This window comes from Vanellus vanellus, assembly GCF_965231255.1.
Source record: "Vanellus vanellus genome assembly, chromosome: 9".
NCBI lineage: Eukaryota > Metazoa > Chordata > Aves > Charadriiformes > Charadriidae > Vanellus > Vanellus vanellus.
Genome location: NC_138914.1, coordinates 18,175,925 through 18,201,064, shown reverse-complemented (window position 1 = coordinate 18,201,064; position 25,140 = coordinate 18,175,925). Strand labels below are relative to the sequence as shown.

The window sequence follows — 25,140 nt, the reverse complement described above, 5'->3', positions numbered from 1 at the left end:
AAAATGTTATATCCAAATTGCAGCTGAGCTCCTCTGGGCAAGGGCGGGGAGGCAGTGGCTTTTGGTGGCTGCGTCAAGCTGGGACGTGCTTCCCTGCTTCTCCATCAGGACCCGCTGTTGGGAAATTCAGACCCCACAGCCCAACTGGAGCGAGATTTTTGGCTGTGGGTCCTTCTTTGGCACTTAAGAGCTCCGGCGGGGCAGCTGCTCCCCAGGGAGGGAGGTGCAGGGAAACGCTGCCTTGCCCTGGGCGAGGAGTGGGGACAACCGTGGTCTGGGCTGTGAACAGACCCCATCGCCTTCCCAACCCTTCTCTTGGCTCAACATCAACTCGCCTTCTCTCCCCGCGGCCACGTAGGGCTTCACCCCAGCCAGGAAACCAACAGCCCCAAGCAGTGGCATCGCAGCCTTCCAAATTCACCCCCAGCCCTTAAAAGAAGTAAAGCCGGGCTGAGCAGGGACACCACCTCCCACAGCCGCCTCTAGCTCCGGGCATCGCTGGAGGGATGCGGCGTTAAAGCCCTGCCAGGCACTAAAGGGTTGTTCCAGGGCTCTGGATTAAAGCATGAAGTCCTCGGGGGTGGTGAGGGCTGGATGCGGCCGCAGGGGGCAGGCTGCGATGGCTGCTGGGTCCCAGCTGGTGATGGCCGAGCAATTTCCTTTGCAGTCTCAGCACCTGCCAAACACCCACACCTGGGGAACCCAGGGGGACCTCCAAAGAGCATCAGACTGTTTTAAAAATACTTTATTCTTTAGAAAATACAGCGTTCAGTACAGTGTGCTCTGCTCCCCCCAGTTTCAACCACCCCTGCACCCACTGCCCACTCCTGCTCCCCCGAGGCCAAGGCAACGTCGGCACGTTTGCCAGGGCAGCAGGAAAGCGGAGGGCAGGTTTCACCGACCCCGTTCCCATCTTCCCGGGGAGGCGGGCAGCTCTCGAGCCCTCGCTGGTATCCAGCAGCAAGGCGCTCTCCCCGCCAAAGCCCCCAGTGAAGCCCAATTCACAGCGGCAAGCTCATCCCCAGGAGCTGATGATGGCCCTCGGTGGCTGGGGACGTCCCCGGCGGGGGGCACACAGGGGCTGTGATGCTTCCCCACGCGAGGATTTGGGATAGCCCACGTGATTTTTAAGACATGGGGCTGCCCCAGACCAGAGAACCAGCAGCAAGCCAGGGGGGTGATGGTAGGGGCTGGGGCACGGGGTGGGGGGGAACCAGGGTTCAGGGCCCTCACAGCTCCCATCCTAAACAGGGATGGGGCTAAGTCAGGGCTGTAACAGCTCCCTCAGAGGGGAAAAGCCTTATTGGGGGGGTTCAAAAAGGGGATGCAAATATCACCAAAAGGCAGAGTGACTTTTTTCCATGACCAGAATGAGCTCAGGACTCAGGGGAACCTTCCGCCTCCCACCAGCTGGTTCCCCCTGGGGATAAACTCCTGCCACCAAAGCCCGTGCCCCGGGGAGGGGTCCTGCCCGCACCCTGAGGGGGTGCGGGATCGCTCCTGGCCTGGGGCAGAGGGGCCATGCACACCAAGAGCGGGATGGGGGAGCAAAATCTGGGGACTGGGGGAGCAGGGAAAGAAGCATTTTCTCTTTTCAAACAGGAATCCCCAACACCGTCCCCTTCCCTTTGCATAGAGCAGCTTGCAGGCGAGTGTGTCCTTCAGTCACCCCAGGGGACACCGAGAGCAGCGGCTGTCACCCCGGGGGGACAGGAGCAAGGCGAGGGGGACACGACCCCGCTGCTCCCGTCCTCCTCTGGCAGCCCTGGGGCTTGCGCAAGGACACAGGGAAAAGAAACACCAACAACCCTGAACCCTCCCCGTCGCTCTGCCCCCAGGTGCAACAAGCCATCCTCATGTTTAAAAAAGGAATGAAATAGGAAAAAGAAGGGAAGAAAAAAAAATTAGGCTGAGATGGAGGGAAAGATCCCCAGGCCAGCGGAGAGGAAGCCGGGAAGCGGCACAGGGATGCTGTCCGTTCACCGCCCGGTCCTGCGGGATCTAACTGTCCTCGCCGTTCTCGCCCGGCCCCTTAATCAGCCGCTTTTGTCCCCGTTTCCCCACGGGCCCCTTGGGCTTGGCGAAGGCCTGCTTGAAAGCGTGCTGCTTGGGGTGCACCTCCTCATAGAGGAACTCCGCCGTCAGCTCGGCTCCATCGTCGATCTCAATCTGCGGCCGGGAGCAGCGAGGGGGGGGTTAGCAGGAGCTCAACAGCCACCTTTGGGGCACCCAATTCACCCCCGAGCCCACCAGCGGGGCCAGACCAAGGCTGTGGCACGTTCCCTTGGAGATGCTTGGCATGGGTCTGCTCCAGCACCTCTGGGTGGGCTCGCACTTACCTTCTTGGCTATCTCCAGGCAAAACTCCTGCTCCACGGTGTCCAGCAACCGGCTCTTGCAGCTGGAGTAGAGCATGCGCTCCTTGATGCTGCATTTGTACCCAGGCATGGAGTAGATAAAGACTGCGAGAAGAGAGCGGGGCTTGTGGTGCTGCCCGGGCTCGTGGCCATGGAGCACTAGGCAGCTGCACCCCAGCCTGATTGGGGCTTTTCCAGCCCCAAGAGTCCCAGTCTACTCAGCGACGGAAGGCAAAGCCATCCCATACATCACCCCTCCCCAAACCTCCCCTGGCTCTAGTACGCCTGCAACACAACGGCTGCACAGATTTGCCCAAGGCAGCACCCGGAGAGCCCTGCACCGCACGTAGCACCTTCTTTCGGCACCAAAGAACTCGCCGGGAGCACCCATCACGGGAGGATGGCAAGCGGGAAGCGACTCAAGGTTCCCTGCCGCACCATCCTCATCCCCGCTTGCTCCCCACACCAGCAATGGTCCAGAGAGTGGGGACCAGTGCGGGCTCTAACCAGCCGCCCCCGGTGCCAGGGCACTCACCGACAGACTCCAGGTAGTCTCCCTCGTGTGAGTGTTTGTACAGGAAGAAATGGTAGCGAGCCGAGTCCTGGGGGATCCTCTTGGGCAGGTCAACGATCTCTGTGGGGCTCGTGTGCACCAGGTCAATGGTCTCCCGCTCCAGATCCAGCTTCTGATGGACAAGAGGGGAACGCGGGAGTGGACAGGAGTGAGAGGCGGCAGCAAGAGGCAGGGGCAGCAGGGTGCGGGGCAGCCGTGCGAGGCACCTACCAGCTGGATGTAGTTGATTTTCTTCTGCTTGAGCGCCTGGATGGCTTGCTGGGCATCCAGCTGCAAGGGGAAGGCCAGGCCCTGCAGGGTCTGGTGCTTGCTCTCCACGCTGATCTCCGTCTTCACCTGGGGATGGAGACCACCCCAAGTGTCAGGGCAGAGACCGGCAGAGGGTGGGGAAGGGAGAGAAAGGAAAACTGGCCAGTGCCACAGCAAAAGGCTTCTCATCCAAGGAGCCGCCTGACACCCGGCTCGCGGGAACCGCGGCATTAAACCACCAAAAGTCAGCCAAGCTAGGGGTGGCGATGCTCGTCACCGTACCGCTGCTCCGGGAGATCACCCAGCCCCGGCCATGCACCCCCCACGCCCCACTGCTTCACTCCCAGCAAAGACCATCTCAAAACCGACGCTTCCCAGCAAGCCCTAGCAGGGATGCTGTGACCAACGCTGGCGCATGTCCATCTCCGATCACCTCCGACCGCAACCTGCAGGTGATGGGGGGAGTCCTGAAATCACAGCGTTCAGCTGCACAGGTCCCCGCGGGTGAGGAGCACAAGCCCCTCCTCGGGGGGGGGGGTTAATTGCAGCAGACGGGCAGCCCCTCCGACGCCAGAGCTGGGAAATGAAGAGATTCACAGCTCGGAAAGATCCCAGCCGCTGTTTTCCCCGCAACCCCTGCAAGGCAGAGGCTGCCGCGGCTACCCCAAGCAAACCCCCAGGTCCAGGAGACTGAACCCCACTTCAAAGAGGGAAGAGAAAGAGATCGCGGAGACATCGCACCACCCTGGGTGCCTCCACCCAGCTGCAACGAGGGGGTCCCTGACCGGGACCAGAGGGTGCCATGAGCCAGCAGCGGGGAACGGGGCAGGACGCGGCAGGCGCGGCATACCTCCTCGGGGCCAGGGTACTCTACCAGCGATGGGCAGCAGCAACAGCCCCCCACCATCTGCCACAGAATACAGGGAGACGGCGTCACCCCGACAGCGGAAGAGCCCATCCAACCTCAAGACACCCCCCTACCCCCCCCAGGTAACCAGTCCAGCAATGCTAACCCAGGTGCTCTGCAGCGAGCGTGAGTCCCTGTCCTTTGGGATCAGTTTAGAGGATTTTGGATACAGACAGTCCAGCCTTGTTTTGTTTTGGTTTTTTTTTTTTTTTTTTTCTTTTCCCTCCCCCTGATAGAGAAAAGGAAGAAAAATCAAGGCATGCCAAGAGAAACGCAGGAGTTTCAGCTCACATCTCACGCAGCTCAGCAGCACCAAAGTGCACCTCGTTACAAGGCTGCCCTTCGTTACAGCAGCCCCAGGTGGTACCCACACCCTGGGGAGGTGATGGAGCCGGGGTGCCCGGAGCACAGCATGCAGAAAAACACCACCGGGAGAGGGAAAAACCGGGCATCAAGCGGGCAGAACAGCCTACCATCTCCGTGTTCGAGTCCTGGGAACGGGAATCCTGCGAGCATGGGGAGAGGAGACACACCATCAACGGCACCCCGTGCGGGGATGGAGAGGGGGTGGGGTGTCTCGTGTGAAACGAGAAGGGGAAGGGGACACACGGACATGCCGGGAGGATGGAAGCGTACCATCTCTCTGCTGGAGGCCAGGGAAGGCAGGTCCTGGCGGCGCGGGCAGGGAGAGCGGCAAAAAACGACACGGGAGACATCAGTGCTGGGGAGGAACGGGAGGGAGAGCCCCGGCCCCGAGCCCTGGCAGCCCCGCATGCAACTTCTCAACCGACATCCCCACGTGGCATCCGTCCCTGCCTCATCTCCTGCCGGCTTCACAGCCAGGGTGGCCCCAGCCCAGCGTCTGGAGGAGTTTCAGCAGTCACAGCAATAGATTTTGGGCTATCCCGTGCCAAATAGCTTATACTACAGGTGTGGGGGGAAAAAAATGCCCAAGCCTCTATCCGTGTTCATCCTGGGGGATGAACAGGGTGTGAAAGCACAGCTCTTGGGAAATAATTGCTCAAGGGTCGTCTGGTGCCGGGTGGGCAAGAGGTCCGGCTGACCCCTAAGCTCCATGGTCCGACCGTCTCCCGGCGTGCCGTGGCACCAGCAAGGGCCCGAGGGCAAGTGCACGGGGGTTCAGAGGGCACACACAAGCTCGCCAAGTCCTACCCTGCGGAGAGCTGTGACATGAGGATATTACCACCGCCAGCACCTCCAGATCCTCAACTTTCTCCCCCGTAAATGCCAGGAGGCTGAGAGGACCGGCGAGAGCTAAAGCTGCAACATGAGGCACGCTGAAGTCCAAAAGTTCTGAGAGGTGGAAAGTTGTCCTAGCAACGGCAACTCCCCCATATACCTCTGCATTTTCTACTCCTTCCCTTTTCGAAAACCTTAAAAACTGGCTCACTGAAACACTCCCCAGGGCACAGCCTGGGATCCGTGCATGGGACGGCCGAGCACGTGCCGCATCCTGTCCCCCCAGCCCAGCCCTGCCAGCAGCAGGCTTGGCTGGGAGAGGTTATTTTATCTCCGTTTCTTTAGGTTAGTTTTTTCCCCCTTCTTTCCTCAATGCTGGCATGGTGCTGACCTTGGCTTAACGAGCATTTCTCTGTCTTATGGAGAAACCTTCACGAGGGGACGGTTCTGGCGAAGCCTCTGCTCTACCCACCTACCCAACACTGTGCGACAGCTGCGAATGACACCCCCTTACATGTGACCATGGCACAGCAACTTTTATTTCCTCTTAATCCATAGAATCGTAATTCTTCCGCTTCATCCCCCAGCTCCAAAGCTGCCTGGTACGCAGAAGCGCTGGGGTCAGGGCTTGCCCGGGGGCTGCTTCTCAGGTCGCTGCCCGCCCTGGCTGCTCTCTCCCACGCGCTGGGTCTGCTCCCCAAAATGAAGGGACTGCAGCGTGCCCGCGCGTGCAAGGACCCCGCAGCCTGCGCGCAATGCGCACACACGTACAAGGACCCTGTGGGCAGTGTGGCAAGGCTGGAGGCACCACTGTATGGAGCAGGGTGCTGCTACAGGTTGAGAGCTGCCCCCACATAGCTCCTCTCGGTGAAAGCCCCCTCTCTGCTTTGCATGAACCCAGAAACCCGCTCGAAGCTGTATTTACCAGTAATTGTGAGTTTCCCTGCCTCGGGAAGGGGAGCGTGGCACTGTGTCCCCACGCCGTAGCTCCCACTGCCTCCTGCTCCGTGCCCGAGGCTGTGCGGGCACAGCCCCCATACCAACACAGAGACCCTTCAGCACAGCCAGTGCTCGGCCGCTTCCCACCTTTAAACCCACCGGCAAAAATACACCCATTTTCTTCTCTTTCTTAGCGTCGGTGACTGTTCCCTGTGGCCTGGGCTGACACAGGCGACAGCATACCTTTAAAATAACCCACCACCAAACCAAACGGCAGCAGCACCTTCACCCACGAGCTATGTCTCGCCAAGGTGAGGGTGGGAAGCAGTGCACAGCAGAACAACTGGAAAACAAGCACCATGAGCACCACTTACCTGGATACCTGACCCTACAAGACACAGCCCATCCCACCCAAAAAAACCCCAAAACTACTTAATCCTGCAGCGCTGGCCAGCCAAAGTGATGGCACAGACACCCAAAGGTGCCAAACAAGCCACAGAGCCACCATCAGCATCCATCTCTTTCTTCTCCAAATGTGGGCATCACCTTGGATCCTGCCCAGACCCTCCAGGCTGGGAGCTGGAATAACCACCAAGACCCGTGCAGTGGAGACCACCCCTTGGTGGCATCTCCTGAAAGTCACTCAATTTTGCCACCCCCAGACCTGCTCTGGCAGGTGGAAACCTGCCTCGTCTTTTGCCATTAATTAATGCCATCGGTCTGATTGGCTTCACATCTCCCAGGCATGCCCTCATCCACCCGTGAGACCCACAGCCCCAGCGCAGGCGGAAGAGAGGGGGATGCTCCTCTAGAGAGGAAGGCTTTCCACGGCATCTAAGTGAAAAACCCCCACCTCAACAAAATCCTACTTCCAGGTGGTCATCCCACCCGGTGAGCTGATGCCCCTCCCCCGCCTCCACATTTCGCAGCACCACAGAGGTTGGCACGAGTGCCGCGAGATGCCGGCTGGGAGACGATGGCGTTACAAGCCAGCCCTACCCCATGCCACTTCCACATCTTTTTCCAGCACGTAAGCCCCCAAATTTAGGCTGCAATCTGTATTTCTTGGGACAGCATCCCTCGTATTTATAGCCGTGGAGGAAGAGTACGGGAGAGGAGGCTGCTGCAGCCCAAAGATAAGCCTGAATTCTTCCTGCCTCCCCCACGACTTCGAACTCAGCTCCAGCTTTTGCCCCAATACCTAGAAGTTAAGAGACTGCTGCCTGCCTTCAGCCTCAAACCGACTTCTGACTGCCAATTGCAGCGAGCAAACCAGTGCCCTGAGCTCATGTCCTAGCAAGGGAAAAGGAAATAGTCTGTAAATTCCTCTTTATGCCACCAATTTGACCGTGAGGATGCTCGGTCCACCTCGACAAGGGCAGGAACGGGTTAAACTGCAGAGGTACAAGTGAGCGCAGTAAAAAACGAGCCATCCCTTTTAGCTGGATACTGGGATGCTTGCTCCCACACCTCCAGCAGCAAACACATCCTGGCGTACCCTGAGGGTCTGGGGGGCTCCTGCTCCCCAGGACGGCGGACACCCACCTCGTTGATGCGGATCTGCTGGAGCTCCTGCTCGGCTGCGGTCAGCGGGGCTGGGGCAGAGCAGGAGGACACGTGCTTTTGGTAACCGCTCAGGGACACGTCCTCCTGCAGACAGAAGGACAGGGATGGGGGAAGCATCAGGGGGTGGTTCTTGCTGCGGGGCTGGATGCGCCCTCAGCCTTGAGGCCGCATCTCAGCAACCCCGTGGGTCTCAGGCTCGCTCCTTACCAGGAGGACCAACTGAGCAGCACTCTTGGATGCCTCCATGTAAACCCCACGCTCAATTTTAAAACAGTGCCCGTGACCGCCCATGCCCATTCAGACCATCCTGCCCCTCCCCGGGCACCCATGGCTGCAGCAACGCGGCTCCTCTGGATGATTAACAGAGCTCATGAGCACCAAAGTGAGAGGTGAGAGACAGAGACCATTGCCCGGGAGCAGCAGAGAGGGGCCCCGGAGTAGGAGGGCAGCAGTGGGGAAGCTTCCAGGCTCTCATTGGCACCAGAAGTTCCAGATGACACCCGGGAGGCCTGGCTGTGCAGCTCCCTCTGCGAAAAGCCCATGGAAGAGAAGGAGGAACCTCCTGCCAAGCGCTGCCGGATGACCCCGGTGCGGCAGCAGCTCTCGCTGCTGGAGTGACACTGCCACCGCCTGGCGCTGCTTTTCCCGCTCAGAGTAAAGCTCTGGATGTCTTCTGAGCCTTCCTCCCACCTCTTCCACGGTCTCCATCACAGACTGACTGCAGCCGTGCAGGCAGGAGAAAGCAGCAGCAGCCACTGGGGAAACTAAAGTACCGCAGGGGACAAACGTCCGTGCTGTCCCCGCCAAATGTCAGCATCCCACGTCCTGCCAGGCTTTGGTGCCGAGCCTGGGGTAGGCTGCTGAAGGTCAGGGCTGAGCTCAAAAGGCTGCCCAGGAACCACCACCGTACCTTCACCGTTCCAAACATCTCGTCCTTTATGTGCCCTCCGCCAAACTCCTTCTTCACGGTGGCTCTGGTGGCGGCGTACAGCATCTTCAGCCGGACCTGCGCGAGGAGGAAGGTGGCACGCGCGGTCAGAGAGGGGACCGGAGAGCCGCACCTCTGCGCGAGAGGTACCCGATGCTCACAGTCACCGTCCCACCACTGGCTCCGCAAACCTCAGCCCTCCCTGGAAGCAACCACCTTAGTTCCTATCCAGGCTGATTTTCCACCCGCAGCATCTCCGGGCAGGGAGCAGCCTCACTAAGCGCTACCTGCGATCTGCCGGCTTATTCTGTGCTTTGCTTTCCCATCCCTGAGCTCCAGCGCATCATTTCTCTCCCGCACCTGGGGAAGAGGAGGTGCAAATACCACCAGAATCAACTAAAGGGGAATTCTGCCTCTCGGCACTTCTTTTCCATCATTCTTCTGCAAAACAGAGGGAAGCGCGCTCCTTGGCCCCTCCACAGTTTGTTGAGATATAGAGATAAAAAATATCTATTATCATTATATATATTATTATTATATATCATATTTATATTATATATTATTATATATAATATATAATATATTATTATATGTATATACATGTGTATGTACATGCAACATGTATAAAATAATATATTTTATATTATTTTATTATAATTGTGTATGTGTACATATACACACATATGTATACACACATACAAAATGATATATATGTTATGATTGTGTATAAGTGTGTGTATACATGTGTGTATATATAACAATATATACTTGATAGATATGCCTCGACAAGCTGCGGAGGGTCTTTTCTATATATGCATGTTATAATATATATGATAATATATAATAATAACATATTTGTTAGATATATAACAAATATATAATTTTTTATATATATGACAAGTGCACATATTAACACGGCAGTAAATCTATATAACTTATAGATTATATAAAATATTTAACATACATACATATATATATATATATATATATATATGGCAAGTGCAGGGTTTACCACGGCAGTAAATCTCAGGGCCGCCGAAAGCCCGTTACAGAAACACGCTCAACCAGACGGCATTTTCCGCGCCGCAGGGCTGACATCCTCTAGACCACCACCCGCCCAACCACCCCTTCTGCGCCTGCTCTCCGACGCCGTCTCCATCCCCCCACGCCAGCCCAGCAGGTGTCGATGCCGGCCCGGCCACAGGCGGCTCCGGGGGAACCAGCCCACCTGGCCCTTTTTCAGGCTGATTTTGGAGCCGGGCCCGGCGGTGGGCCGGCAGCCGCTCTGCGTCAGCCCTCCAGCGGCGCGGGGCCAGGCGCGTCGGTGCCAGCACCAGCTCTTCCCAGCGATGCTTTCGGCCAGAGCTGCGGTGGGACGGCTCCATCCCAGCCCTGTGGTCCATACCGCCCCCCCCCCCCCCAGCTACATCCCAGTCCCTCCACCTCCTCCCGCAGCGCTGCAAAGCGGACAGAGACGGGGTCCGGTGTACCTTGCTGTGTTTTAAAAAAAATCCCCCATCCCCAGAGCGTTCTCCGCTCCTTAACCGGGGCACGGTGATGGAGGGTGTGAACGCTCCTCCTCAGCCTCAGCGCAAAACCAACTTGGCCAGCATCTCCTCCACCCTCCACCTCCCAGAGCATGTCCGTGTCCCCATGCTGGCGGGTCACAGCCCGGCACGGTGCTCACCGGGGAGCTGTCGGGGGACCAGGAGATGAAGAGCCACTCGTAGCCCTGGGCATTCTGGCTGTCCAGGCGGTACAGCACGTAGCACGGCTGCTGCTCATCCAGCAAGGGCAGCACAAAGGCATCGTAGTCAGCATCCCAGCGCCGGGACAGCTCTTTGTGGGCTCCCAGCACAAGCTGTTCTGGAAGAAGAGGGAAAAGGTGGTGTTAGATGAAGGCAAGACTTAGCTCACCTTGCAGGACCACGGGACGGCTCATCTATGGGCTTGCTGCAGTTCCAGTGCTGACAATGCTGTCCTACAGAAAAACAGATGAAGGTCTCGAACCACACGCATGAATGTACACCCCCATGGGTGACCCCCCAGGAGATGCCATCAGGCCCACAGCCACCGTGGAGGGGTTGGTTTTCTGCCAGCATCCCACTGCCTCCTGCTCAGCCATCTCCTTCTCTCCCATGGTCTTCTTTCTGGTGACCATCAGCAGCCTCCTTCCACTCTGCTCCCTCCAGCTGTGTAGTCCCCAAACATCACCCCTTGCGCACAGGGGAACATATGCCTCCTCCATCCCACCTGGACAAGCTCTAGTGGCTTGGGCACTAGAAGACCTCACCAGGGACACGAGGAACCACCTAGATTTGGGGTACTGAGAAAAATGAAAGTCCTATAGCAAAAACCAGGATGATGAGCCAACACTGCTCTTGTCAGATTCCCCGTAACTTCAGAGGGGTCAAAATCAGAGCCGATAGCCAAAGCCCATGTCTGTGGGGACTGGAGGTGTCCCAGAGACCCCAGCCTTGGGGGGGACATGCTGCCAGGACAGCCCCAGCCTCTGGAATCGACCTACATATTTCACACACGTGGTTGCATCTCAAGTGTCTGGAGGGTATTCTTTTCAGCTGCTACGCAAGCAGCAGTGGGGCTGGGAGCCCTGCAAGCTGGGCAGCACTCAGCTGGGATTTAAAGACTGGTGCAGGCATCCTAGGAACATGGAAAAAAATCCTGTGAGGGTCAAACCAAGTTTTGAGATGGCTGGATGGAAAAGTGATGGTGCTGGAGGCGATCGGTGCATGTTTCTGGAAAACAGCCTGTATTTTTATTCCATTTTTAGATGCAGAAAGTTCTGGGGGGCGATGTTGGGACCCAGAAGATGACGTAGGAAAATCTGAAGGTACCAAAGCAAAACAAGTTTGGGCCTTAGACAGTTGGCACTCAAGGGGATGCTCAGCCGGGCACTTGCCCTGCCTGGACCTCTGCCCACAGCCCCGCTGCCCGTGGGGAGCCGGGGAGCCCCTTGGCTGGGGCACAGCCCTCTTCCTCCCAAGCCATCCAGCTCAGCAGCTCCGAATCCTGTGCCGGGAAAGCTTTTAAGGAAAAGAGTTGGGGAATAAAGGGTTTGGGATTAATTTCTCTCACCCCCCCCTTGCCATCCGAGCAGGGCATTCCCCCACCGACAGCGGCGTAGCTCTTCCCTGCCCAACACCACGCCGCCACGGCATCTGCCATCGCACGCTGAACCCAGAATTATTGCTGCTTGAGGAGCACATGCTACCGGTACAGTAACAAGGACAGCAGAGAAAAACGTGCTGAAAATACTTTACCTTCAGCAAAACTACCTGTTTTGTGAAAGAGAAGCGTAAAAACCTCAACGCACCCCTAAAATAAACAGAGCGCCCTGCAAATGGATCTGTGTACTGCAAAGACCTGGGATCCCGCAGAGACTGCGAGGAATTCCGCCTGGCCGAACACGCTGGCAGCTCGCGGGTGTCTCCATCTGCCAAACATCCCGACACCTCACGCGCCAGGCAATCGGTGCCGAGTCACTCCAGGCTATTCCTGGGCTGCGCCCAAGCCGGACCCCGGCCGTGCTGCCGCAAGCCGACAGCCTCCAGCCCTCCCCTGGGCTGGAGGAGCTGCTCCTTCCCCTGCCTCCCGTCGGGCTCTTCGCAGTTCAACTCAACCCTTTCACAGCTAAATTTCCTTCCCCGGGAAGCATCGGGAAAGGGAAACCTGAGGCATCCGCCCCTCAGCAAAGCATCGTAGTCAGCGCCGGCTATTTCAGGCTGCGTTTCTGCAGGATGCCACTGCTGGAAAAAGCGCAGCTGGGAGCGTTCCTGGCCCTCGAGGTGCCCCCAGCACTCAGCCGCAGGCAGGGCTGCCTTGTACAGGCATTTTGGAGCAAGGCAGCCCTGCCTGCGGCTCTGGCGGGCACTGCGGGGGCACAGCACAGCCGCCGGGAGTCTGCAAAGTTCAGTGCACATCATCACCCACGGGCAAAGAAACACACTCAACGGGGAAGACCACAAAGCCAACCTTGTCCAGAAACCTGCTGACGATGAGCAGTAAAGCATGATCTAAACTCACGTTGGACCACGAGTGGTTCTCATGCCAGGAAAGCATTGCTGAGCTTCAGTGTGCAATCTGCTCCCACACACACACACACCTTCTCCATCCAACCTTGGCTTCTTCTGGCCAGCCCCCAAAGGCAACATCACCTCAAACAGCTCCCAAAGGGTTGCTCAGCCATAGCTGCTGTCCTGGGGATGCCCGGACACAGAGCATCTGCTGTCTTCCTCTCCTTCCACCCACCACTGCCTGCTCTGACATGCCCCAAGACTAATGCCCCGTAGGGCAGAAGGTCCTCTGCAAGCCATCAAGCAGGGCTGGAGGCTCCTCTTCCACATCCTCTGTGCAGGCAGGGCAGCTGGCATGTCCTCCCCAGCCAGCTCGGGACATACCCCAGGGATATGTGCTTGAGTCTGTTTGTCCAGGTGTAGTGTCTGCCTGGCCACTCTTTACTGGCCAAAGGTCCTTCTCTGGTGGGTAGCAGCAGGCTGATGTCCCCTGTGTTACAGAAAAGAGTAGTAGCTCACAGAGACCGAAAAACTTGTCCCAAGTCACGTGGCAGGGCAGACAGGAGGTCCCTGAGCCAGGCTGGTAGGACCACCACCACCTTGTCCCCAGCAGACCAAGCCCTTCAGCACACAGATGTTCCTGGCTCCCCTCCTTCCACCTGCCTCCCCACCGGAGCCTCAGGCTCTGCCACATCTCAGAGGCTTCTGCAGACATCCTAACTCCTCCAGAGCTGCCCGTGGCCGGTCCAGGAGCCGGCAGGGTTGGGTAGCCAGACTGGGAAGCACAAAGCACTGCTGAGTGAGGTTGGTCCACGAGGCAGCTGCTGCCACCAACACATCAGACAGATAAATATATCCCATTCAGCCTGAGTGGAGATGGTGGGACGTGGTTGCCATTGATGGTAAAAGAATTCCCTTGCTGGTGTCACTGGCCACAGCCCAAAGCCAGCGGCACAAGCCCTAGCATCCTAAGTCCAGGCTTAGGGGCATCCGTAACTTATCCTAACACAAACCTGACTCCCACTTTTTAAAAGAAAAAGGAGTCGAGAGTGCAACATCATTGCCAAAGATGGTCTGAAGAAACAACACAGATGTCACATCCCAACATGCAGGGACCTCGCCAAGGACAAAGCCAACACCGATGAAGCTTGCAGTGGCCCTGCTGATGTGTCCCGTGTGTTTCAAGTCACGCTGCTCTTCCAAACAGGATTTCGCAGTCCCTCCGAAGCTGGCACCGATTCCTTATGACCTCATCCACGTCGGCATTTGCAGCGTGGTCCTGGTGGCCCACCCAAGGGAGGTGGCGATGGCAGCCTGGCAGGGCATTAACGTCCCCGCTGCAGTGAGAAACAAGTCATTCATATGCAATTGCATGAGGCCAAGGTAGGAAAACCTACACCACGGAGGCTCCCCGCTGGGACTCTCAATCAGTGCTTTGCTCCGCTCGCTTGTTTGACAGGCGTAGAGGCCACCCAAAGGTTCCTTTCGGTGGGGCAAACGCAGGCAGGTTGGTGCCAGCCCGCAAAGTGGGCCAGGGGCATCCCTGTGCGCAGGAGCAGGGGCTGGGCTGGGCTGGGTTTCAGCATGTGGCATCCCTCGCGGGATGCAATTGAGCTAAGGAGCACCCCCACGCCCAGCGCATCTCCTTGCCTGGCATGGGATGCCGCGTCCAAGGAGGATGATGCTGTGAGTCGCCCGCGACCGTGGTCCCACGGCACCCACAGAAACTTCTCGCAGAGCTCCCCGTAACAAAATTCAATGCAGTTGCAGCAAAAGCCACCCACAGCCCAGCACCAATCCCAGACACCGGCGTCAGTCTGCCGGCAAAGTTGCTGCTCCTCCTCGGAGCCACCCCGGGGCTCTGATAGCTGCTCACCAGCACACCCAGATTTTGGGCTTGTATTTCAGCTCTGGGCTGCCACGTGCCAGGGAGCCCCAGCGGGATTTTCCTCGGGCTTTCCAAACATACGAGCTGGCACGGCAGCGACAAAGAGGAAAAGACGAGAGGCAAAACAGAACTGACACAGCGTAAATCAAAGCGCTTAAAAACAGGACTTACCATCCTCAATGATGACCTTGATGAGCCGAACCGAACCGTTTCGGGCTTTGGCAAAAAAGTCCCTTAATTCCGTGGTGGCTGAAAGAACCAGAAACATCGTGATCAGATTTAACAGTCAAAGCAGGTGCTGGGCAGCTCGGTGACTGGCTGGGGAGGGGAGCAACTTGATAGGATAGAAATTTAAAAATAAAAAAAATAATTAAAATTTCCGGTGCCACAAAAATTATAATAAAAATAATAATAATACAAAACCCAAACAGCTGGGAGTGAAGTGCTGTGGCTCCCCGAGGCGTCCGAGTTAAATAGCAGCTGGGAGCGCATGTGATCCAGAGAACTTGATACTTGGCCTGGGTGAACATAATCACCCAAATTTAGATGATGGCTTGGCCGGTGCAGGCGGGGAGGGCTCAAGTGACAAGTTTATTCACTTTACAGAGCAGCAGGGTTTGCATACAGGGGGTGGCTGGAAGATGTCCTGACAGGTTGTGACGTCCCGGGCTCGTGACACGCAGCAGGGATGCTGCTCTCAGGGCAGCTGGGGACCAGCATGACTCCAAACTGGAGGCACTGGTTTGAAGCCGACCCCCTGGAGAAGGGAAAGGCAATGGCCTCAGGGTTTTGCTCCAGAGCTGGTGGGGCTTTGGTTGCAGAGGGCTTTTGGGAAGCGTTTTGGGGACCCACCTTCCTCTTCATCCCCCCTCCCCAAGCACCAAGCACAGCAACCAGTCTTCAGCATCCTACCAGGAGGGAACAGCGGGCAGCGGATGTTGAGCGGCAGCCCGCAGCCAGCATCAGAGGCTTAATCTGCCCACCCCGAGAGCATCACCAGCGCAGAGCTCCCTGTCCCACCCGGGACGTGCTACGTGTGAAGGCAATGCCCAAGAGATGCAGCTTGGAGGGGCCGAGACCCCTGACAAGGAGCATCTCCCAGCCCAGGGAGTGCGCAGCATCTCCCAGCCTGGGTCCCCCCGAAAGCCCCTCCGATTACACACGCAAGGCCCTTCCTGGATGCGGCCATGCAGCCGAGGGGGTCCTGTGAGTTCAAAGCCACAGGCAGCTCTGCGCTTGTTAGAAATACTGAAGAAACCAGTGTGGCAAAGATTAGAGATGCCCCTTAGTCCACACCAGGATCCGTGCTCGGAGTCACCATCAGCAGCCCCCCCCACTCCCAGGGCTTTGCCGCACAGCCCGACCTTTGCCAAGCACCGTGCTGGAGCAGCTCACAGCAGGAAGGAGCCCTGCTCTGGTCCCCGGGGCCTGAGAGCATCCACGGCCGAGGCACTTTGGGAAGAAAGCCATCCCTACATCCCCAGGGAAGTCGCGGTGGCCAGAGGAGCCATCCCCTGCCGGCAAGGGCTGTATCCATTCCGCTTCCATCCCTCCGGCAGCGGGTACCACCCTTCGGCACAGCCCCCCGGCATCGCCACGGGAGGACGTTACCCCTCACTCACCCAAGGGACACAGAGGGCCACCGACTCTGTCACACGCCGGTGCTCTCTGTGCCCTGGAGGGGCACTCCAGGCTGGGGCACTGCCCGCAGCTCCCCCAGCCCCGAGGGAGGAGCGGGCATGGATTTGTCCCCACGCACAAACACCGATGATGAAGCAGGCAGAGAGGTGGACAGGGATGTCCTGGGGAGCCCCCAGCGGAACTCCTGCCTGTCCCCATCCCCCCCTCAAGTGATACACATCTGAGCTGCATGTGCCCCACCAGCCCAAAGCCTGCCCTGATCAGAGGTCCGGAGGGCTTCCCCTCCCACGGAGAAAAGAGGCACAAATGAGGAAGCGCTCCCAGGCTGGTACCCCGCAAACAGCCACGCTCCCATACAAACCCAGAGGTGCCACCCCAGCAGGACTCCATGGGAATGGGCACACAAACACCCCAGCGAAGGCATATCAGTCCTTCATGGCATTTTAGGGGACACACAGAAGGTTCGCTGGGGTAATCCCACCACGAGCACACCATCCTTCCCCCTCCATCAGCACCGAGGCATGGAGCTCTTCCAGTTCCCAGAGCAGACCTTCACCCTCTCCCAGCATTGCCCGGGAGCTCAGCCCGCTCCCGCCGTTCCCACCCAAGGATGCTCCGATATTTTTAGCCCCCTGTTGAGAGCGGCTCTTTCCTTCCGGCAGCATCTGTGGTTATTGCAACCACACGATGCAGAAGAGGAGGAGAAAAAGAGACATTTATACATCCAGGAAACCTCACGCAGAAGACAAAAGCTCCTAATAAGCATTAAGCTTCACGGATTCCCTTTACACTGCCAAAATAGGAGAGAATAACATCGGGCTTGGATGTTTCTACAGCACCAACTTTGGGGTAGAGAGAGGAAAGCTCTGCAGCACTAAGCAGCTTGCAAATCCCTCCAGCCTCACCCCATCCTTCCCAGAGCCCAAGGGCGCACAGGGGTCTGGAAAATCAGGAGTCTGGGCAAAGGCGACCCCACAGCCCACCTGGGAATGCAAGGAGGGCCCAGGAGTATTGAATGGGCAGCTGATATGATTGATGGTTGAGTGATAGACAAGGGACGGCAAAGCACTGGGACCTGTGTAGGCACAGAGGGGTTTAAGGGGATAGAGGAAAGCACAGATGCTGCCGGAGGAGCCGGGCGCACGACGGGAAATACCACAGGGTCAGCCAAGGAAGGAGATGCTTTCCAGAGGAGACAGCGGCAGAGCTTTCAAAAAAACCTCAGAACGGGCTTCTGAGCTGTAATTCTGCTGAAATAATAAAAAATAATAATAAAAAAGCCATTTTCATTTAAATAAAAAGATCACCGTGGTGTTTGACGTCCCCTTCTGTCTCCTGCAACACAGCCAAGAGCCAGCGAGGAGGGAGAGGAATAAGCTAGCAAAGGTTTCCAGCACAAGCTCAGAGACTGCTTCATTATGGCATGATTACAACTTAATTGGCACAGCACACTTGGCGAGATGGCTCGCGTGCCTGAAATATTAATATAGAAGTCCAGATCCGGCTCTGGAAGAAAGGCAAGGAGGAGACCTTACCCTGGAGATGGAGGCAAGCAGTACCTCCGCCTCAAGGCATCTCCGTGCTGGGAAGTCTCCAGGACCTAACCCAAGGGCTGAAAAACCTGCGTGTGGAGAAACCACAAAAATCAGCTGCTTTTTCTGGTTTGTCTCCTGCACTTGACAATGCGGCAAGGTGGGAAAGAAGATGCTGGGCACACATCAGCACAGCCAATGCATGGGGACATCTCCGACCATCCTTGTACCCAGACGGGGAAGGGAAGAGTGATGGGGCAGAGGACTGGAGGGGGATCTGTGTGTCACTCTCTTGACATGGGTTCCTGGAAAATCCTGGAACAAATAATCCAGAAACAAACCCAAGCTGGGCTACAGCCAGTAAGAGAACAAAGTTGCATGAGATCAACCTAGCTTCCGCCAGCAGAGCCACAGACTTGCGGGCTTCAAGGATCTCAGCTCGGCTTTCTAAGTGTCTCGATGTGTCGGAAGCCGGTCTGGGAAACACGGTGGTGGTGAACTTCTACAGCACCGGCACAAAACCACACAGACGTCTCTGGGATGCATCAGAGGTTGGATTGAGCAGGGTCTCCTGGGGACCTGTGGTGGATCCAGGTTTAGTCCACATTTCCATAAACACCTCTGGCAACTGCAACAGTGTTTTTTGCAGCTGTAAGGTGGGAAGGTAGAGGAGATGCAACCGCGCGCTGGAGGAGAATTCACCATTCTCTCAGGAGACTGGAGAAATGGGATGAAACTCAGTAGGAGGCAAAGTACCATGACTAGGAGAAGGACCAGCTATACCAACACAGGGTAGGGTCCAGCTGCTCCATAGAAGAGAAGTGGGTTGCAAGCCAAATCACAGGCTAATTGCTTCACCCTATTGCAGGCAAAGTCATTCATGAAAGCATGAAAAAAAGGACGACCATGTTATTTGGTGGCTACAAGGCTTCAGGCACAGCATAAACAGCACGTCCAGGCTCAGCATCGTGCAAGGAGCGAGGCACAGGACAGATGTCCTACACCAGAAGGCACAGCGTGCAGGATCGACTAAAGGAGCTGGGGATGGTCAGCTCAGAGGAGAAAAATATGAACAATTGGTACTGGTTTTCCAGCCAGAAACATCAGGTCCCACCTCAGCATTTGGGAAATCTCACGATGAGGATGACCAAACACTGGGAAGGACACCATGCCTCCATCCCTGCCCCGAAAGACCTCCAGAAACCCTCCTGGGATGCTGCTGCTTTAAGGCAGGGTGAGCTTAGGGGCATCTTGAGGAACCTTCTGGCCTTTCTACAAAGCAGCCCTGCTGCTGACCCTCCTGGCAGACGCAGCGTGCACAGCCACCCTCCCTTGACAGCCCAAAAATCGCCTCCGGCCACTGAGTCGTGCAACACCTCCCTCTCCTGCCTGTTTGTAGGCTGCAGATGAGCTGTCCCCTATATTCATGAGCCACCTGCATGAATTAAAATGCATTTAGCAGCCTGTTAAGAGCGTGTTCCAGGTCCCTCCACACCACAAAACCTCCCTGGCACTCATTTGGGATGGAGGGCCGAGCAGAGCCGTCTGTTGGCACCAGGGCACCCAGGCTGGGCAGCTCGTGGCGTGGCAGGGAGGTGACAGATTGGCCAGAGGTGGCCTTCAGGTGGCCCTGACCGTGCAGGAAAGCTGCCAGAGGAGAAGAGGAGCTCGTGGTGGGAAGGCAAGGCGGTGCCTCCCTTCTCGGCAGCACTGAGCAGACACGGACCAAAGCCCGAAGACCCCACACCTCGGGGACCAGCGGGACGGCCAGATCCTTCACCTACTGACGGGACATGCTGTTTGCAGCCAGAGCAGGCGGCCACCCTGCCCTGGGACGTGACCATTCGGATCGGTCCCTGGGACATCTCAGTGCTGGGCTTGAAGCATCCCGCTTCCTCAAAAACACTGCAAGATGGTGCTTGTGGGTAACACCCCGCCACAAAAGCTGTCCCCAAAGCCAAGCCTTTTTTTTTTTTTTCTGTTTACAGCCCCAATTGGCTTATCTGAGTGGAGGCAGGCTGTAAGGAGGCCGGACGGAGGCAGAGGCTCCGCGCAGTGATGACAGCCGTAGCCACAGCAACGGGCCGGTCTCTCCCTGGGGATGCCAAGGTGCCAGCGGGGCCGCCCGCACAGCCCCCAGGGAAGCACCGCAGGGATGGGGATGGAGGCGACAGCCACGCCGCCGCCCCCGCACCTTTCCCTCCTCCATCCTCTCCCTCGCTTGTTGCAGGGGCAACAGGTTTTTGCTTATTTGACCCTTCCCAATCTCCCCCCCCCCCCCCCCCATCCCGATGACAGCGCCCAGCTCCCAGATCAATAATACATGCTCCCTGAAACAGATGCCTCTCTCAATACATCAAAGTCACCTCGCCCTCTCGATGGGAAACCCGAGCCTCCGGCCATCAATCTTTCATTCCCTGGACATAATCTTCACATTGATGCGACTCCAAGCGGCTGTTTCCGTTTCACCGCCCGGGTCACAGCGCGTCTGGGGCGCAACAGGGAAACTCAACCAAAAATCTAGCTACAAACCTGGGACAATGCTTGTCCGAGCTCCGGAGATGCATGGCCAGACAGCAGTCGAGATGCTGATAGATAAAACACCGTTACAGCTGCACCTCCCACACTTTCCCTGCACAGGCAGCTCCTGCCGGGGCATCCAGGAAAGGACACAACTGCAACAGGTATAAAATAGCTGTTGCTGCTGCTAAAATTCCTCCTTTTCAGTCTATCCCAGTGTAACTCCGTCACGCAGCGCCTGCTCAACCCGCTTGCCGCGGAGAGCTTTTCCGCTGACGGATGTGGCTGGCCAGTTTAAGCACTAAGAGGATTTTATTTCTTGCCATGGAACAAAAAAATAGTATGTGCTTGTAGGGAATCTTTTCTCTGGGAAAAAGCTACAGACGTCAGAAGAAAATCGAAAGAAGGGGAGAACAAAGAAAAAAAAAAAAAGGAGGAAAGACAGGACACAAGCAAAGCTTTTCTCCTAATTTTCCACAGGGCTGGGCCATATCCTGCAGGATTTCACGTGGACAACTCCTGGTCCGTATTGCACACCCTGCCCAGAGACTTTCAGGCACCCGCCTGACGCCAGCTGTTTGCTTCTCAACACCCCATTTTCCACGTGTGTGCCCAGAACCTGTCTTGTCTCCGCTTTGCCACCTCGGATTGGAGCTATCCGGCCCTTCCCTCGCTCCGGGATAGGCAGCGCCCACCCTGCGGGCAGCATCGGTCGGATCCAGCCGGCAACACAGCATCCCGGAGCAAAGCGGTGGTGCCAGCACGCACAGTCCTGCCTCGCCTGCAGAAGCTGCTGGTTGCTGTTCCTTTTCTCTGCCCAGTAAAGTCACCACTGGGAGCACTGCTTTGCGCGTCGCGGGGGACAGGGAGCCAGGGACAGACCCTGGCAGCGATCTCATTGCATTGACAGCCTCTCGATACAGACTTTCCGAGGGATTTCGTCTACCCCGCCACTCTAGGTGTTTAACTTCAAGGGGTTTGACATCTCAGGGCGTTCATAGGGTCTTCCACCCATGCTGCCACTCTGGTCACTCCGATGGGCCACCCGCTGGGATATGAGCCATCGCTCCAAGTGGGTATCAACCTCCAAGTTGGGTGCCGACCCCAGAAAAGAGCTCAAAAGCGGGGACCAGCTCCTTAAACCATCCTTGCAGCAGCCCGGTGCCATCCCTTCTCCTCCTTTGCTGATGGTACGGTGTGACATGTCCCCAGCATCCCAGCTGCGAAGCCACCCCCAAATTCAGGCAGTCAGGCACCTCCGGAGCCAGCGCTGCCTCCCAGCATGGTGGGAGGAGAGGGGCCAGGGAAGCGGTGGATGGGGACAGAATCTCCTTCTTTCTTCTCGCTGAAGAGCCAGGAAGCTGGCTGCTTTTGAAGGAGACCTTTGGAGGCACGGCAGCTCCCGGGTCTCCCCTTTCCGCTCCTTTAATCCCATCTGACATCATTCCTGCCTGCGTGCATCGTGGTTACGCTTCTCCTGAAGCAAACGTCTGTTACTAACAGATGCTTTCCCAGTGCAGTCCTGGGGCAAAGCAGAGGCTCAGCCATGGACAGGAGCAAAGGTCCTTCCCCATCCCCACGTCTTGCCACCTCACCCAAAAAGACACGGCATCAAACTCTATTTTTTTGGTTGAGGAAACAACATGCATTTGATTTCTTTACTTTCTAGATCAAAAAAGAATGCCCTTTGAGAGACTCCTCCTCTCTATCCAGAGGTCATGAAAGAGTGGGCAACTGGGTGACCTCCCACCAGCATCAAAGCCCTGGTTCAGCATCGCCTTCCCGAGGCACAGGCCTGGCTTTTAAACTAGAACAGCGACTGCTGTCCCCACCTAATGCCACTCAGGGCAGAACAGGGACTGCAAAAATACTCATTGAACCTTTCCAGCTGTAGCTAAAAAGCAGGTTTCCAGCCCCGGGAAGCCCACAGCAACCCTCGATAGCTTCCAACCACCTCCCCAGCCCGGCAGTCTCCATGGCAGCCCGGTTTTCTTGCCAGCACCTTCGAGGGAGCTGCCACAGATACCTAAAAAAAATTAATAATTAGCCCCTTGCCTCTGTGTGAAAGACTCAGCCCTGATTAAACACCCCAAACCTGCAGCCCTGCACCCCCCGGTGAGCTCTGCCATCACTCCCCCTCTCTGGGGACCACCTGCTTCTCCCCAAAAGCCGGGATGACTCGCTAGCATCACAGCAGGGGTCCGCTCTGGGGGCTCCCCCATCACCACGTCACCCTGCTCTCACCCTGATCTACCACAGCGGTGACCAAAATCTCTCACCGGCTTGCCCGCAACATCCCCTAAGCCAGCTGGCGGGTTCGATTGTAATTCCCCTGGGAGCAGATGCCTTCCTGCAAATAGGGGAGAAATGGGAATGAAAAAATACAAAGCGACGAGCACACACAAAAATAACAAGGCTCCAGACACCAGGAAGATGTAGAAAATCCCTCCTCCTCCTCCTCAGCAAACACCAAACCTCAGCATCTCAGCAGAGGGAATGAGAGTAGCAGCAGGATCATTGCTCCTCATCTAATATCGAATCTGCTCTCTGCCAAGCAAAGGAATTAATTTGGTCACCATTCCAGGGTGGGGAGGACGGAAATACCCCCCCCAGCCCCCAAAGCGGTACCCTTAAAGCCCAGAGCGTCCCAGTTCAGCATCGCAGGTGTTGGAGGGGCAGATTTGCATTCAGAGAGGAAACTGCCGCTCCCCAGAAGAGAGACTGCACAGCAGGGGACGGAGGAGCCGAAACAGAGACCTGAGCCACCCAGAGATGCCTGAGATGCCGGGAGAGCGAGACCACCCAACCTCAAGTTCTTTTTCATAACCATGGGGAGGTTTTTTTTTACATTCCATCCCGAGCTTGGGGATCTGCTGCCTGGGCAGAGCTGCTGGGTCTACCCCCGCCCTGCCCCGGCTGCAGCTCCTCAGGGGAAGTCCAAGTCCCTTCCCCTTTCCATCAGAGCGCTGCTGACGGGGCACGTCACATCCTACGGGCAACGATAACTGGCAGTGACTCACTGCACCGGTCCCGGCAGGGTTCGCCAAGCAGTGGGCAACCAAGGTTGACGAAGGTCAGGGCTCCCAGAGAGCAGCTCATCGGCTTCGCCGAGCCAGTGCATCCCCCCGGCTGCCACGGGGCTGCCAGGGAGGACGGCACCAGCAGCGTGGGAGCACACGGGCACAGAGGCAAGCAACAGGCAGCAGCCTCTCGGGGCGCAGGCAGCGCGACAGGCCTAGCCTGCACCAAACCCCACCGGAGAGCTCTGCAGAGTGGGACCGGCACACCGAGAGTCCAGGTGGGTGCTGGCATCCATCCTGCTGATGTTTTTTAAAAATTATTTTTTTTTTTTATAGTAGAGGGAAAATTCAGCTAGAGCCTGAACAACAGGACCTCAGCTTAAACCAGAAGCAATGAATCTGAACCCAAATGTTGTCAGCTACCAGCAGTCCCAGGCAAAGCAGGAGAAACATCTAAGCCCCATCACCAACTGCTTCTCAACTACAGCTCCTCCAGGAGCATCTGAAGGGGAAGGATGCTCTTGTCCGTACACTCAAGGAACAAGGATGCTCGTGCCACGAAGGAACAGCAGCCACAAATTCAACACCCTGGCGCAAAGGTGCTGGCCGTGAGGAGGGGGAGGCCAGCGTCCCCACTCCCCTCGCAGGACACACAGCGGTGCTGGATTCGCACCCGGCCAGCTTAGAGCAGGGCTTCAGGGGCAGCTGCTCTCACATCCCTGCTCACATATTGATTCGGTTCCATAAATTATGCAGCACCTCTACTCCTGATTAACATTGTTAATTGAGTTGGCTGGTGGGGAACAGGAGGGCAATACCATGAGGGCACATAGTCACGCACCAAACGCACCCGTAAACGCAAAAGCCGTCGTCTCAGGGTGCTGGCCGGGTCCTGTAGGGAGCAAGCGGAGAAAGCGGGGAGCTCCCCCCCCCAAATACAGCGGTCAGGCAGGAATTTATTCAGGCTCCCTGCAAACCCCCCGGGAGACGGAGGGGACCGAGCAGCATCACGGCGGAGGGGGGCGGAGGGAAGGGATGCGGCCGGGGCTGATGTGGGGTTGCGGCGGAGCAGATCTGCCCGGATTAAGGTGCTGCCGCAGCAGAAGGCACCTTTACGAGCGGTGTCACGGCGGTTTACCGAGCATCAGCCCAGACAAAGGATGCAGGAGAGCCCCTCACCGGCAGCATCCCCGGAGCCAGACTCCCTCCTTCACCTCCTACGAGTCTGGATCGCTGCTTCCCCCCCCGGCTACTCACAGGAAAACCTGCCGGCTCTTTCGGGAAGCTTCATCTTATCGCTCCCATCATCGCTTACCGCGACACCGACACCGCCCGGCAGCCTCCCGCGGCGGGGCCGGGGGATGCTTCGGGCGCGTCCCCGGCCCGCTGCCTCCGGAGCGGGGTACAGAGGAGCAGCCCAGCCCGGGAGGGGGGGGGGACGGACGGACACCGGGGGTGCCACCCCTGCCGAGCCCAGTCCGGCGGCGGGGGCGACAGGCACCCCGCGGGAAGGGGACCAGCGGCTCGGCGGGCGCCGCTTACCGTGGATGCCGGTCTGGTGAGTCATGGCTCCGCTCGGCTCCGCTCACCCTCCGCTCCAGCTCCGGCTCCGCCGCGTCCCGGGCAGGAAACGGTTCCGCCGGCAGCACCGCCCGCTTCCGGAGTCTGGAACCCGCCGCCGACGGGAGGAGCCGCCGCCACCGCCCCGGGGAGGAGCCGCCGCCGCCGCCACCGCCCCGGGGAGGAGACGCCGACGCCGCGCCGGGGCCGCACTGCGGCGCCACCT

The 25,140-nt window shown here is 57.5% G+C and overlaps 1 protein-coding gene across 1 annotated transcript; it reads right to left on the bottom strand.

Moving 5' to 3' along the window:
* Window positions 1-735: 735 nt before the first annotated feature.
* TWF2 (twinfilin actin binding protein 2) lies at window positions 736-25,011 on the bottom strand. The gene is made up of 9 exons (XM_082487601.1): window positions 24,897-25,011; window positions 14,813-14,890; window positions 10,407-10,585; window positions 8,702-8,797; window positions 7,771-7,875; window positions 3,141-3,266; window positions 2,892-3,042; window positions 2,340-2,461; window positions 736-2,169 (listed from the first exon to the last, which is right to left on the bottom strand). Exons 1-9 carry the CDS (start codon window positions 24,919-24,921, stop codon window positions 2,002-2,004), a joined length of 1,050 nt encoding a protein of 349 aa, XP_082343727.1. The 5' UTR covers window positions 24,922-25,011; the 3' UTR covers window positions 736-2,001.
* Window positions 25,012-25,140: the final 129 nt, after the last annotated feature.

What these genes read in the sequence shown, in the direction of transcription:
- TWF2 (XM_082487601.1), bottom strand. Translation starts at nt 24,921, where the DNA reads ATGACTCACCAGACCGGCATCCACG. An exon ending in GGTCCCCCGACAGCTCCCCG is followed by an intron (nt 8,798 to 10,406) that starts GTGAGCACCGTG and finishes CTCCTCGCGCAG; the next exon opens with GTCCGGCTGAAGATGCTGTA. An exon ending in AGCAGATCCGCATCAACGAG is followed by an intron (nt 3,267 to 7,770) that starts GTGGGTGTCCGC and finishes CTCCATCCCCAG; the next exon opens with GTGAAGACGGAGATCAGCGT.